Source organism: Pristis pectinata, chromosome 6 (genome assembly GCF_009764475.1).
Source record: "Pristis pectinata isolate sPriPec2 chromosome 6, sPriPec2.1.pri, whole genome shotgun sequence".
NCBI classification, from domain to species: domain Eukaryota; kingdom Metazoa; phylum Chordata; class Chondrichthyes; order Rhinopristiformes; family Pristidae; genus Pristis; species Pristis pectinata.
Genome location: NC_067410.1, coordinates 84,358,887 through 84,375,225, shown reverse-complemented (window position 1 = coordinate 84,375,225; position 16,339 = coordinate 84,358,887). Strand labels below are relative to the sequence as shown.

Sequence of the window (16,339 nt, the reverse complement as noted above, 5' to 3'; positions counted from 1 at the left end):
TATCTTCACAACAAAGATTGCATTAGTTCAAGAAAACTCCATCAGGTCCACCTTTTGCACCCTCTCCATGTGACTGACAACATCCTGAGCTGATCGGCTAGCAAGGAAAAACAAAAGCGTAGGTGTTGCGGGAACGCAAATGCTGTTATTCTGATGCAGCCATTACTACAGCTCTGATACAGAGCATCAACAATCCTAGCACTGTTGGGGGACAGACTTCTGGCATGTCTTGAGCCCTCAAAGTCACTTTGAGTGGAAGTGCTCAGAGCCATGATGGCAGCAGTCACATCTTGCATTGCAACAGTTGGGCATTGGGTGTCCTCTGCTTGTGCTATAGTGAGACAATAGCTGCAAAAAAATATTTAGGTTATTTTTTTATCCCAGTTCTCAGTCCATAACCTTGTAGGTTACTGCACTTCAAGCAACCATCCAGGTATGACATAAAGTTATTGCTCCACACTACCCTTGGGTCATTGAGTTCAGGACTCCCTGTGCTCGTTGTGTTGTATCACTTGGTTAAATTAGAGGAAGAGTTTTGAACATGCAAGAATTCACTGTTCAGTGAGTTGGTGCACCAATTGTAAGAACCATTGGTATGCTATTTTTAATCAGATTGCAGTGCGAATGGTTGCATTGTTCTTAATTTTAGAGGATAAAGTTTGTCAAAAAGAGGTTGAATAGGAGAATGGTCAGTGCATTTCCTTACCTAGAACAAAGGAGGAGGCCATTCAGCCTACAAAGTCCACGTCAGCTCGGAGCTGAGGTCTCCCGTCAGTCCCATTTCTCCCTCTCCTTGCCTACCTATAGCCCTGCAATTTATTCTCTCACATGCCCATCAACCCCCCCCTTTGATTCTTTTGCGACATACCTAAGGGGTAATTTACAATCGCCAATTAACCTACCAGCAGATCTGTGGGATGTGGGAGGCAGCCAGAGTACCCGCAGTCATGGGGAAAAATTGTAAATTCCACGCAGATAATCATCAAAACCAGGACTCCTGGTGCAGTGAGGCAGCAGCACTGGATCACTGTGCTTGCCTGTACTGGTCTGCACATAGAAATAGTTCTGGCCTTGAATATATGGCTATAAAATGATGCAGCACAGAGAGAGGCCATTTCTCTCTATCCAATCAGCCACATCTCCCTCTCTCCCCTTTTGCATCCAGTTCATTTGGAGATCAGTCTCAATAAAAATAATGTGTTTCTTTTTGCACCTATATTAAGATATCTTTATTAGTCACATGTACATCGAAACACACAGTGAAATGCATCTTTTGTGTAGAGTGATCTGGGGGCAGCCCACGAGTGTCGCCACGCTTCCGGCGCCATACTATAACATATTATAACATACTATTACATATTATAGTAACATGTTTTGAGGTGCTCAACGTCCCTGAACATACAAAATTTGTGACTGGAAATACTTGGGGCTATTAGGACAGATAGCATAAACTTATTTTAAAAATAAGATAGGTTTTCAGGAGTGTCATAAAAGGAGAAGAAAGAAAGAGAAGTAGAAAAATTCCAGGAGAGAATTCTGGAACCTGTGACCTCAGGAGCTGAAATCATGGCTGCTGATGATTGAGCAATGTAACATTGGGGATACACTGGAGACCAGAACGGTAAGAGCAGAGAATTCCTGGAACCTATTCTCTGGAGTTGTTAACTCTTGTGTTCCTGCTAGCCTCTGCACCTTTACTTTTTCTAGCTGCTATACCAGATACTTCAGTTACCCAGCCAACTGAAATTTCAGATCCAGAAATCTGAAGCCAGAGCTGGCTTGTTAAACAGAAGTAATGTCCTGGAGAGCGTGACAATTATCTACTAATTTCTAGGTCCCCCAGGACATTACCTCTGTTCAACAAGGGATGTATGCTGGAGATCTTCTGTTGCAAATGGACCTACTTATAACATTTCTGAGAGATTCAGTTCTTGGAACACAAACATGTGCTTCCCCAGGCACACTAGCTCAAATCCAGTACATCTAATCAAGCGGTATTTCTGTATATTGTTTTCAGTAAATGGTTAAAATGTAAAATGTCATACTCCAATGGTATTTTGTTTCTGATTTTAACTTCCTTCTGTGTATACTTCCTATAATTATTGACTTTTTTAGCCTAAAATACTTGATGCATCAATAATGTTGGGATGTTATTATTCCAGTATATTCTTGATAAATCGAAAGCAGAGAATGTTACTTTGATATCCTGTATGTGAGAAAGACATAAAATTACTTATAGAGATTGCAAATTTTAAAAAAACTGTAGTTTTTTGATATCTGGAATAAAAACAGAAAATACCGCAAATACTTGAGTCAGGCAGCATTTGTGGAGAGAGAAACAGAGTTAATATTTCAAGTCAGCAATCTTTTCACCCAAACTAGGAAAAGTCAGATATCAAAACTGTTTTAAGTTGCAGGGCATATGCAAATCTCTTGAATTTTAAATCAAGATGAACCTTTTATCAACAAAACATTTATGAAAGATTGTTTTTTCATTTTTAATATGTGAATATAAAGATTGTATTTTTTGTGAATGCAATTATTGCTGCTGCTTCTGTGCATTAAAATTACTGTTTATGTGCATGCAGGCCTGGCAGTACTTGGGCACCACACAAGCAGATAATGAAAATGAGCAGGCTGCAATTGTTGCTCTCCAGAGGTAAATCCTAACAAAAACATTCAAACTTCTTTTATTATATGTGGTTTCCTCTGCAGTACATAATTTTGTTCATGAATCAAAGTAATTTTTATTCAGCTAATGAAAATAGATTTAACAGAGGGAAGCCATTGCTATGAGTATATACAAGTACAGAAATATATATTTGCCTTCAAGAACTGGGAATAAACATGCCTATTATTAAATTGCTTCAATGATACTTGTCTTTGGTTAGCTACTTTTTAAGGAATATAGCTGCAAAAAAGCCTTGCAAAAGTAATGATATAATTTACAGGTCCATTTTACTATGTTGAAAAAAGAAACTAAATTGATAGTGGGGGTGGTTTTGTCATTAAAGTAATTTGTTTCACCCATTTGCTGCTACTTTTGTACACAGTAGCTTTCTCTGGCATTGAATCTTGACTTTCCCATACTTGTCTTCAAATGGACCCTTGATATTGACAATATGCACCAACTAGGGATAAACATCTATAATAAGCACCAAATGCAGCAAGCTGCAGTTAGAGCTAAGTTGTTTCACAATTAATGGATGAACTCAAATTTCTGTAGGCCAACCTCATTTAGTTAAGAAAAATAATTGATGGTCTGATAATTAGCATAAAACAGAATATCCTCAACAATGCGGAGCCAAACACGAGTGCAAGAGAAGATGACAAAGTTTCCAAGTATCAATGGCACAGCTGGTAGAACTGCTGCCTCAGCAGCAGGAGTAGTAGAGGTTCAATCCTGACCTCTGTTGCTGTCTATGTGTAGTTTGCACATTCTCCCTGTGACCATGTGGATTTCTTAGGTGCTTTGGTGTCCTCTCAAAGATGTGCAGGGTGGTGAAACAATTGGCTGCTTTAAGTTGTTCCTAGGTAGAACCTTGGGGTGAATGTGGGGAGAATAGGTTACAGCAAAAATTAGTGGAGGACTTTCATTTCTCTGTGGGCAGACATGGGCTTGTTGGGCCAACTAGTGTTGTACTAAGCTGAATGGAAATCTGGAAGATTGCTTATTTGTTGATTCCACTTTGTCATCTCCCGGGCCCTGAGGTTCCCTTGTGGAGAGAGGGTCCTTGTAATGGCCTCCTCCATCATCTCTGCCTCCAGTCTGACTTTGACTGACTGCAGGCCTTTGACATTTATATAAGAAGCAGAAACAGAAGCAAGAATAGGTGGTAGCCCATTATCCTAAAGTCCTGTCTGCTCTACTTTCCTATCCAATCCTCATACCTTTTCAGTTCATTAGCACCAAAAATCGGTCATTCTTGGTCATGAACATCCACAGCCTGAGCTAGAGAATTCCAAAGATTCACAACCCTTTGAGTAGAGAGGTCCATTATCATTTCAGTCCAAACCCTTTTCTTGAGGTTATGACGTACTCCAATTTTACACTCATAAGCTAGGGACACAGCATCAACCCCGTCAAGTCCTCTGAGAACTATATATTAAATGTCACTTTCCATTCATCTAATCTTTAGAGAATATAGGCCCATTCACTCACTTGATCACTCAATCAATAAATGTTTGTGTATTAAGGGAATCAAGGGATATGGGGTTAGTGCAAGAAAGTGCAAGTAATATAATTGATAAGAAAAGTACTAAAGAGGACCTTTAATGTTACTATCACTGTATTCCATAGTTTATCAAATCCAGTGTTGCCTGATACCTTTACCAGTAGCTACATCCGGCTAACCTGGAATCCAGACACGAATAATTATATTGCTGATTATTAGGTAAAAATTGAGTAACACCTTGTTGGCGATGTGAACTGCAAAATCCAATTTGCTGTGAGCATGCATGTGCGTTTTAACAGTACATTTACTGATGAAATTAAATATTGAAGGTGGTGCAAGTTTTTTTTATTCATCGTACTTAACTCCCTGAATATGTTAAATATGCAGGTGCTTGCAACTACCTTCTGTTATTACATATACCAAATGCTAAATAATATACATTAGTATTAATTAATTGGTACTTCCTGAACTGTTATAAACTCCTTACAAATATTATGTGTTTTTTGTCTCTCCAATTGTTGTCCTCAGTATCCTGATGCATGTGACTGTTTCTGAGCATTTAATATGATGTAGAATAGAAAATGCAGGACCACACCAGTCTTTGGAAGAACCGTGTTTTCATTTTTTCCTTCTAGATGTCTAGAGCTGCAGTCTTGCAACTTGGATGCCCTTATGGCATTAGCAGTCAGTCTCACCAACACAGGTCTGCAACAAGAGGCCAGTGAAGCCCTAAAAAATTGGATTAGACATAACCCCAAGTACAAGTATCTCATAAGAGGAAAAACTGGGTCTCCAGCTCTTGGAAGAAGGGAATCCAAAGAAACAGGAGGAAGGTAAATTCAAATCGGCATTTTAAAAACTGGTGAAGAATTTGTTTTGCAAACATAATTACTGCTATTTCACAAAATGTACTCTTACACACTCTTACTTTTGACTGTAGTTTGTAAATGATCCATTTATAAATGGAAAAACTTTCTCAGTTAATTGATACTCAATAACTTTAAATCTTTTTAGTTTATTCCTTGCGGAAGTAAAAGACTTGTTTCTGAAAGCTGCTCATCAGAATTCAGATACAATAGATCCAGACCTGCAGACTGGACTAGGTGTGCTTTTCAACCTCAGTGGAGAATATGATAAAGCTGTTGAAGCATTCAATGCTGCCCTTACAATTAGACCACAGGTAAAATCTTATATTATTTTAAGTAATTGGATAATTACCATTATTTCAACCCATTCCAATATGATTTCAGTTTTAGATAAGGAATATTCATTTTTCACTATTCATTTTAGAAATTAAATTGGAAATAAACTATAATAATATAAAATGCCTATATTCTGTTAAATTTAGTATCTAAAATGTTTGATATTCATTTTTTTCTGTCATTTTGCCACATGGTCAAACATAACTAGGTATACAAGTCATGCATAGAAAAATTAAATGAAAAATTATTGCGCAGATATTTTTGAGAAGTTGCAGAAGACGCACTTTATTCAACATTAGTGTTTCACTGAACTTCAGTGAGAGCTTGGGGCAAACATAGAAAACGAGCAAGTGTAGGCCATTCAGCCCTTTAGTCTTGCTGCACCACTCATTATCTTTGATCATCCCTCCAGTTCCCTGTTTCCACCTTCTCCCTATATCTGTTAGTCCTCTGGCATTAAGAAATACATCTACCTCTTTGAATATATTTAATGATTTGATTTCCACTGCCTTCTGTGATAGAGAATTCCACAAGTTACCCACTCTCTAGGTGAAGAAGTTTCTCCTGACCTTCTAAATTGGTTCTAAATTGGCATAGCCTGTAGCCCCTGGTTCTGAACTCTCCAGCCATTGGGAACATCCTCCCCTTGTCTGTCTGGTACTGTTGGAATTTTATGGGTTTCTGTGAGATTCTTCAGTACTCCAGTCGATGTAGTCCTAACCTACCCAATCTCTCCTTGTCCATCAGTCTAGCCGTCACAGGAATCAGAATGCTGAACCTCTGTTGTATGCACTCCATAGCAAATGGCACACAAAACTCCAGATGGTGTCTTATCAAGGGCCTTGCTGCTCCAGCAAGATATCCTTGGTCCTATAGTCAAATCCTATTGTCACCGTATGTGGTTCTTGCACCTGTTACTTGTAGTTACTCATGTAGGGGGGAGTATTTATTCCTTCTCTCCATTTCCTATCTGTCATTCAATTCTCAAGCCATGCCTGTACATTATCCCTAATCCCATGTCCTTTAATTTTGCGCACTAACATTCCTGCTCTTTCCAGTTCAGTGGTGTCTTGCTTAAACCTTTATTGCAAAGAGTATAGAGTAGGGAAGTTTTGATGCAACTTTACAGGGCACTGGTGAGGCCACACCTGGAATGATGTGTACTGTTTTGGTCTCCATTTTTAAGGAAGGATGTGCTTGCATTGGAGGCAGTGCAGTAAAGGTTTATTAGGTTTAGTTTTAGATGACGGGGTTGATAACTGAGGAAAGATTGAGCAGGTTGGGTCTATATATTCATTATTTAGAAGATGTGAGGTGAACTGATTCCAATGGCTCCCTTCCCCCACCTTGATGGCCTGCCCATCTCCTCTCCCCCATCCTTTATCCCATGATCCACTGCCCTCACCTCCTCTTCCTCCAACCCTCGGCCTCCTACCTATCACCTCTCAGCTTATTACATCTTCTACCCCTCCCCCACCCCCACCCACTACCTTCCCCCTCCCCCCTGGACTCACCTTATCACCTGCCTGTGTGTACTCCTCCCCCTCTCCCCACCTTATTCTGGCTTCTGCCCTCTTCCTTTCCAGTCCTGATGAAGGGTCTCGGCCCGAAACATCGACTGTTTATTTCCCTCCATGGATACTGCCTAACCTGCTGAGTTCCTCCAGCACTTTTTGTGTATTGCTCCAGATTCCAGCATCTACAGAATGTCTCTGTTTTACTGCTCTTCTGAGAGGATGTTTCCTTTGGTGGGGTAGATAGGTTTAGGGGCATAGTTGCAGAATAAAAGGTCACCCACTTAAGACAGAAATGAAGAGTATATTTTTTCTCTCAGAAAACTGTGAATTTTATTTCTCTATGACAGAGCTGTGGAGGCAGAGTCATTTAGCTGTATTCAAAGTGGAGACTGACAAACATTTACAATACAAGGGAGTCAAGGGGAGAGTGGTGTTGAGGCCAAGGTTGGATCAGCCATCGTATTGAATGGTGGAGTGGCTGATTGGCCAACTCCTGGTCCTGTTTCTTATGTTAATAAGTAATGTGGAGTTGAGACTAGTGTAGGTCAGTTTAAGTAACTAATTCAGTAAACAAAAAAGGAAAGTAAGATTAGACTAAGAGAGAGACAAAAAACATTTAGTAAAAGAATGTTATATTCAAATTCTCCAGCAATAGTTATAAATCAGCAGAAATGATACTCCACATTTCAATACAGGGCATAATTAAGACTTGTTACACAGTTTAAAAAGAATCGTGCGCTGATAGTAGATGTGACCTGGTAATAGATATGTCAGTCCTCAGCCTCCTCTACAGCCAGAAGTCCTAGCGCAAACTGGAGGAACAGCACCTCATTTTCCATCTTGGAACCTTGCAGCCTAATGGCATGAACATTGAATTCTCTCACTCTTTAAAAAAAACCCACAACCCACCCCCCCCCCCCCCCCCCAACCATGCCTCTTTTCTTCCCTTTCTAGCCTCTTTTTTCCTCCTTACCTTTGGCCCATCCCCCAGAGGATCTGCTCTCCCCTCCTCCCCCACACTTGCCTATCACTATCTCTTACCTGCACCTACCTATCACCACCTTGTGCCCACCCTGCCTCTTTTGTCCACCTATCACTGTTCTGCTTTTCCCTCCTATATACTGGGCTTCCCCTCTTCCTATCTATCTTCAGTCCTGAAGAAGGGTCCTGACCCAAAACGTTGATCGCCTGCCTTTCTCCGCGGATGCTGCCTGGCCTGCTGAATTCCTCCAGCATCCAGTGTTTTTCATCTAGATATTCCAGCATCTGCAGTCCTTTGTGTCTCGAATAGACATGACCTAATAGTTCTGGTGTGTTTGATTCCTATATATTCAGCATGCAGTAACTTCACACTGTTTTGGGTTATTTCATTGCAAGTCCCTTGGTAAGAAATTGTTTTTATTGGAGTTTTGGGGAGACTACAACACAAAAGCAGCTTCCCAATTTGTGCATAACTGTAAATGTACAGTTGATGAAAGCTGCAGTACAATTTTTACCAAAATAAGCTGGGGGATTCTAGTCTCATTTGGGTGGAATCCAATCCAATGTATTAATACTTTTTTCATGGATCAAGGAAGTTTTCACCTGATTGCTCTCTCTGTACAGTGTCTTGAAAAAGGACATTCACTTCTTGTACAGTGAAATACTACTAGCCCACTTACTGTCCTTGCACTGATTTTTGAGGTTAAAAGAATCACTTCAATGTCATTTTTGAAAGTGCCATGTAACAAAATTCATTTAAATGTGTGAATTTGCCTTGAATCAGAATAACTTCTCAGCATTCTTGACAATTGCACAAGTTTTTTTGTTTAGTTACCAAAGAAACTGCTATGTAAATTGATTCCAGTGAGAGTGTATTCAGCACTGCAGGGAGATCTTCGAGCAGAATCTGCTGCTCAGTGAGATCATGGGCGCTCTGTAGCCTAATTCCACACACTTGATACCTTTCATTATCAAATACCTACCAATCAAATTTAAAAACAGTAATTACCTTGTATTAATTGAAATTTGTGGAAGAATGCCAAATGCCTATTGCTCTCTGCTGGTAACTGCTCTTAAAGTGCCTAGCTCTAATTTTTTTTTACACAGTACCCTTCACTCCTAGTTTGCCAGCACAGGTAGAGCTTGTTTCCACCAGTTCTTCATAAGCTTCAACCTGAACTCCTCATAGCCCTCTACATTTCAGGGAATAAACCCCCATCTCTCCTCAAAATGTAACCCTTGGAATCACAGGATCATTCCAGTTAGTTGACATAGCACTCTCTCCAAGGCATGTGCATCATTCCTAAGGGGCAGTGCTCAGGATGGATCATAGCACTCCAGTGCGATCCATGCACCGTTTGTATGGCTGTAATGACTTCTATCCACTTGACACACAGGCCACAATTTCATTAGATTTATTCATTATTTTCTCTATCTATCCATGACACTTTTAACGATCTATGGCATGTCTCTAGCATTTCAGTTTAGACAATACTCTATTATATACATATCTACTTAATTTGGAAACCAACCAACATCCATGGAAGTAATCCATGCATGTTTTTTTTAAAAGCACTGACTATATTTTGTATGAAGTCATCTTTAAAATCACTGTGTTTTGATTAGTCATAAAAAGTAACAATCTAGCACAAAATAAACATAATTTTGCTACACTTCCCATCAAGATAATCAAGATGGTTAATCAAAATGGCTTAATGGTTAACTACCCAAGGTACAAGATTAAAGCTGTCTGTTTTAGTGTTATTGGAATGCTGCAAAATCTTTAAAAAGTGGAATTATATTTCATGAATAATTTCAGTCACTAGGTTCCAGTATGCACTATTCTTACACAAAAGTCACTGCATTTAAAGTTATTATGTTTACAGTTATTTATTTTAACTAAATGGCGTAGCAAATACAGATTAAAAGAGAATGTAGTGAGAAGGTACTAGATATTCACATGCGAGTTTTCGAAGATGGAGTTTTTTTGACATACAATGAAATACAAACATGTTGTTACGTGTTATATAGAAATAGGATGAAGATGACTTTAAAGGTTTTTTTATTCCCAAGGATTATTTATTATGGAATCGTCTGGGAGCCACATTGGCAAATGGAGATCGGAGTGAAGAAGCTGTTGAGGCCTACCAAAGGGCTTTGGAGATTCAACCTGGCTTCATCCGGTCAAGGTACAATCTGGGAATCAGTTGCATAAACCTGGGAGCTTACAAGTAAGGATAAAACTTAAATTATTTGAATAATGTTGTTCATTGGAGAAGGGATGTCAATAGATTTTATTCTTGAAACCAAACAAGGCAAAGCACTTCTAGAATTTATTCCTCTGGTCGACATTCCTTTACAAAATTGCAGAGTAAGAGGAATTTTGTATGATTGCTAGTCATAATGAAACTGTAAATTTGTTAGAAAATTTTTACAATTCTCCCTAAAATAAAAAATGTTCTCACCGTGATTACAATGTTGCTAATAGCATGATAGCAGCAGAGAAATCCAAATGTATTCTTATAATACTCTTGATGAAAAATGGGAACTTTGAAATAAGGGTTATTTTCCTACAATGTCATTGAGGTATATTTATACATGTTATATTCACGAACAAGCTATCACATAAAGTTGCACTTATATTGTGCTTTTGACAACCTTATGTTGTCCCAAAGAACCAAAGTTTCATTTCTGAAGTGTAGTCACTGCTGTAATTTTGGATTTCATTGTAACAGTGTATTGTGTACACAGTAAGGTTCTGAAAAACTGCAGAAAGCTAATGATCAGAAAACATTTGGGAATGTGGTTTGAGAATAAATGATTAGAAATTCAAGAAATAGAACAATACTTGATTGTTCTTAATTATTAAAAAGTACTTTTAAATCCAATTCAAAAAAAAATGTAAGTTAGTACCTTTCTCTCCATTGAAATGACAATGTTCCTCCACCACGGTTAATTTGCTTCAAGTTCAGCAAGTTTTCACTTTGTCAGTTAAGAGTCTGACATTGGATTCCTCGTGAAATCCAATGGCAAAGTCCCACTCACCATTTCCCAGCAATTTGCAGCCAATTCAGCCTCTGAGCACAAAACCTTATTATTTTGTCCCAAAATATCTGAAGATTGATGGGGCCATTAGAAGTCTCAAATAAAGGCAAAGAAATGTTGGAAACATTCAGCAGGTCAGACACCATCTGTGGAAAGAGGAAGTATTTTAGGTCAGTAATGTAAAGCTAGGAAATGAATCAGCCTTCCCAACAAATATATTGGGCTGAATCTTGCTGGAAGATGTTGGCTGTTCGTGACAAACTTCTGGTATTTAGCTCTGAATTGATGGCAAATTCCATCTGGTGAATCTGGCAGAACACTCCACTGCTGAGCTCCACAATGAAAGTCACAGAATCTGCTCACTGTTCTTGTGCCAAGTTAGACCTATCGCAGGATCTACAAGCTAATTCATTTCAATGGAGATAAAACAAAAATGGAAATTCACTTTATTATGTGTTCACAATGTTCCTAGGTGATTTTATTTTTGCAAGTTGTTTATAACTGTAAGTGCTTCTGAATATAACGGACATTTAAATTTTTAGGTTAAAAAATAAGATGATTACCTGTGGTATAATTGATGTTATTAATTACCTATGGCTCAGTTTGGAAAAAAAGGAAACATATTGTCCCAGTTAAGCATGGGGATGTTAAAGTCATGGATCCAGTTGAATTTCTAAGCCAACAGGAATAAAATACAAAGAGTTACTACGATAAAACTCTAAATTTTGCATCTCATCCTTGAGATTTGTGTTTTGAGTCTCGTTTATAACTCAGTACTAATTATTTTGATATATTTTCCCTCATTAAGATAACATCTGTTGGAAAATGGATCATTTCCTACTACTTAGTGCAGCATAACAACAAATTTCCTGATATCCTTTAGTACAGTGATTCATGTTAGAGCCAAAGACTGTGTTATGATATATTTAGGAGAATTACATGTCTAATAATTTCCAATTAAAAATGTGTAAATAAATATACAACTTTATCATAGTAATTAGCTTCTGGAATAACATTAACAATTTATTTAAAACTTTGTATTTCAAACAGAGAAGCAGTCAGCAATTTCCTTACAGCTTTGAACTTGCAGAGGAAGAGTCGAAGCACACAATTCTGCCACCAGTTTATTTCAGGCAGCATCTGGACAGCTGTCAGGATAGCACTCTCCCTGATGGACCAGCCTGAGCTCTTCCATGCAGCACATGTAGGAGACCTTGACACCTTAATGAAAGCCTTTAATATGGACTGATCTGTATTCTGTCACAAGTTTATGGTTATACATGATACATATAGCATACTTTACATTTACCTGGAAATCTCAACCATATTAATAGATTTTTACAGTTAGTTAACAGTGGGATTTTCATGGTGAATGACCCATTTCCTAAATGCTATCCAGTGGTTTTGCAGTCATTTTGGAAAAACAAACCAAATTTGGATTTACAAAATTTCAACCTAATATGTTATGCACAGATTATCATTTTAACATACAGGCTTCTGGGTGGTGGTATAAATTAATTTTATGATAATATGAAATAATATTACATTCTCAGTTAGAGTATTTAAAGTATGCTTGTTTGACTGCACTCTTTAATTCTTTATTCATTTATGGACTCTGCTGACGACACTAGCATTTATTGTCCATCCCTAATTGGCTGTGAACTAGGGAGACACTTAAGAGATGCATCTGGAGTTGCACACAGGTCAGTTTCCTTCCCTTAAGGACATAAGTGAACTAGATATGTTTTTACAACTAATCAAGTAATTAAATAAGATCTGATTTTAAATTCCCCCAGTTGCCATGGGGGATTTAAGCTCACATCAAGATTATTGGTCTCTGGTTCCAGTCTAGTTAAATTAACCATTATGGTACACTACACAATGCTTATCAATGTAACAATCATCTTCCCACTGGCAACTTGTGCACTTCAGCAAAAAATTAAGTTGAAGTCATCTAAATAAAGGCAAAAGTTAGAGAAGAGCATGCATTAAGTGCTGCAAATATAGATTAAGAACAGATAAGGAACATTTGGGGCACAGATAGGGTGAAAGCACACAGTCTTTATCCCCAGGTAAAGGGAATCAAAAGCTAGCGGCCATAGGTTTAAGGTGAGAGGGGAAAGATTTAAAGAGAACCTGAAGGCTAACTTCTTCACACAGAGGGTGGTGTGTATATGGAATGATCTGCCAGAGAAAGCAGTTGAGGCAGGTACAATAGCAACATTTAAAGAGACATTTGGATAAGTACATGAACAGCCAAGGTTTAGAGGGATACAGGCCAAATGCAGGGAAACAGGATTAGTTTAGATTGGCAGCTTGGTCAGCACAGACCAGTTGGGCTAAATAGCCTCCCTCCATGCTGTAGAACTCTATAATTCTAAATCATTTGCTCCGAAGCAGTTTTGTACATTGTGCTCTTCTATATATCCACCCCAATGAGTAGATGCCAAGTCTTGCTATTTTAATGAATCAAATATAATCATATCCTTCAATGGTACAAATATGATTAAATTCAGTTCAATTTCGGGATAGATTCAGGGAAAGTAAACCAATTCAAGACACAAATCAATAGATTTTTAGGTATTAAAGTGCAGGAAAGTGGTGCAGAGATAAAAGATCAGCCATGATCTCTCTGAATGGTGGGGCTGATTAGCCTATCCCTGATTCATGTTCTTAAATAATTCCACACAGTAAATCTACCCTAGTTCTACTCGAAAATAAATGACTGTTTAATAATATCATAGATTTACATATCAGAGATCATTAAATCATATTGATATCATTAGAGTTTTAGAATATTCAGTGAAATGCAACATCAATGTTACTTAAGGTTTGATTTCTGAGAGCAAAAGTCTTTGTATTCTTTACTACTATAGCTTTTTGCAATGTTTTCCCTCCCATCAAACATACTGACAGATGCAATGAGATTAATGCCCACCTAAATCCTATAATAATTTGGGAATGATGAGACAATTCCTTTAGTGGTAATAGAAATAAAAGATGTTAAAAACATACTAAAATTAGTTAATTATATTTCTGAACAATATTATTCAAACAGGGCAACGGTTCTATTAACATTTGTCTAGATCCTTCTCTGAGGAATATTTATACTTATGTCCAAAAAACTAAAAATTGGTATTAATGTACAGATGGATTTATTTTTATTATTTCCTTTTGACTACCCAAAAGATCCTGTATGTTAAATTTACTTATTAGTGTAAAATGTGTTCTCGTACATCCAATTTAGAATTGTTCCTTTTTCTTTAATTTTGTGTATGTTTTCTTTACCAGTCTGCATTTATAAAATAGCATATTGTTTCAATTTTTTTAATATAATTGTGGTGTTTTCAATAAAGCCACTGCAGGTTTTACACTGTTTTGTACCAGAACTATAATGGCCCAGTATCTAAAGTCAATGGGAACTAAAATCAAGAGAGCACGAGAAATATGGAACTGTTTGCCATAACCAGAAGATGGAAGTTGCCACAGCTAAAACCAAGAAGTTCAAAACTGATACATCAAAGATTTGGAATTTACTTTAAAGTAAGCATGCAAAAGTGTACTAATTTAGTATCAATGTTATAAAGCATGGTGCATTCTGTAAACCTCCTTCGTGACCAGTTAAGAACTTTCTTCAGAATAATGTGTTCTAATAGCATTAAAATGCTTCATTGTACTGAATGAATTGGGCCATTAGAACCAAGTATATATGCCTCATCATTCAGAAAATATCTTTTTTATAAATGCAGGGAGAGAAAAATATTGCTGTGGTTTCAGATAGCTTGACACACTTTTCTCTGATATATTCAGTCCAAATTACATTCACAGCACAAACAAAATCACATTGCATGACTCTGAAACCCTGTCTATCATTCTGCATCCATTTTAAAATAGTTCCCTTTCTCCTCAAATATGGTATCTAGTTATGATGTATTCTTTCACTTCATGGGGTGGTGTGGGGAGGGGAAAGCATCAAAAGCCCTATTTAGACAACATGAAATCATGTTCTAACTACTACTTGGGCAGTCATTTGGGATCAGGGATCAATTGCTTTCACTCCAATTTTATGGATGCTGAGGAGGTCAATATGGGAATTGCAGACTCTTCCATAAATATGGAACAGGAGGTACCTGACCGTGGGCAGGTGGGTAGTTTGTGGTGTGCTCCTGCCACTTACAGAGGGCTTCTGTGTGTTCCAAGTGCATGGGCTTGAGGTTCCAATGCTATTCTTAATACCTTTCTCCTCTTTAAGCAGTCATAGGCCAGAGATTCTCCGGCATCAGTGAGGATGCTGCATTTCGTCAAGGAAGCTTTGAACACATCCTCAAACTTTTCCCATAACAGAATAGAGCACGTTTTGAGAGTCTAGTGTAGGCATGGGAATAAATGCATCTTTTTTTGGCACATTGTATTTTAATACAATTGTCAAATGATATTAACAAATATTTTAAAATGTTACAAAAGTTGTCAAATGTACATTTTTAGCACTACTTATTTAAAACTTGTCACAGCTTATAAAGAGTTCCAGATGGATAGTTAATACTGTCACATTCCTCACATGCTTATAGCAAAACAACGCCCATTTAAAATTTTTTGTGACTCTGGGATGTGAATGGTAAAAGAAAATGGAACACACTTAAAATATTTAATCCTGATCTTGAGACAATTTCAGTAACCGCACAGTACAATCAAAGAGAGAATATGATGCTAATGATTATTCATGGTTCCGTCATGAAATAACATAGGCAAAGGGCATGCCCTTGACAGTAGCAAAGCTGGGGAAGCATTCTGTCTTTTCAAAGCTGCCATAGATTTTAATATTTTGTGTGTCAGACACTAAGGTATTTTAAAAAAATTAAGTCATTAAAAACATTAAACTGAAGTAGTTTTTTTAAAAAAATAATTTACCCAGTGAAAGCATCGAGGGTCTCAGATACCAAGTTGGCTCTGACCTGGTGTAGGATCTGCATGGTGACGCTCTAATATTTTGCTGGATAATCCCACCAAGGCCGGGCCTGGCTCTTCAACTCCAAATAGACACAAGCAAAGAAGAGTGGTGACAGATGTGGCATCTTTAGAACCACATTACCACGGCTAACAAGACTTGGCCCAACAATGATACATCATCCCACAGGGTACAAAGTGCTGTGGTTATGGTTTTTACTTTTACATAAAAATGCACTTTATCAAAATTAGATATCTGATACTTTGAGAGATCAAGCATGCTTAGGTCAACTAATACTTTCAAAACCCCTTCTATTTTCCCCAAATATAAAACATGAAATACGGATGATAATTGACTTTACCTATGACTCAGATTGCACATTTCCATGAGCATGTCAAAAGCATCAAAGAATTCCATAAATAAACTATAAGAGAGAATTGCCCACAGTAAAGTGTAAATACATAAAGGCCAAAT

At 37.7% G+C, this 16,339-nt stretch overlaps 1 protein-coding gene across 2 annotated transcripts in view; it reads left to right on the top strand.

The window, feature by feature from the left end:
• Positions 1-12,374, top strand: part of pex5la (peroxisomal biogenesis factor 5-like a) — a 125,084-nt gene extending 112,710 nt beyond the window's left edge. For both annotated transcript variants that reach the window (XM_052017955.1, XM_052017954.1), the window contains 5 exons: positions 2,589-2,659; positions 4,811-5,008; positions 5,190-5,355; positions 9,949-10,106; positions 11,971-12,374. In XM_052017955.1, the coding sequence (XP_051873915.1) occupies positions 2,589-2,659; positions 4,811-5,008; positions 5,190-5,355; positions 9,949-10,106; positions 11,971-12,169 (792 nt within the window). In that variant the 3' untranslated portion in view covers positions 12,170-12,374. The remainder of the gene's footprint in view (positions 1-2,588; positions 2,660-4,810; positions 5,009-5,189; positions 5,356-9,948; positions 10,107-11,970) is intronic.
• Positions 12,375-16,339: the final 3,965 nt, after the last annotated feature.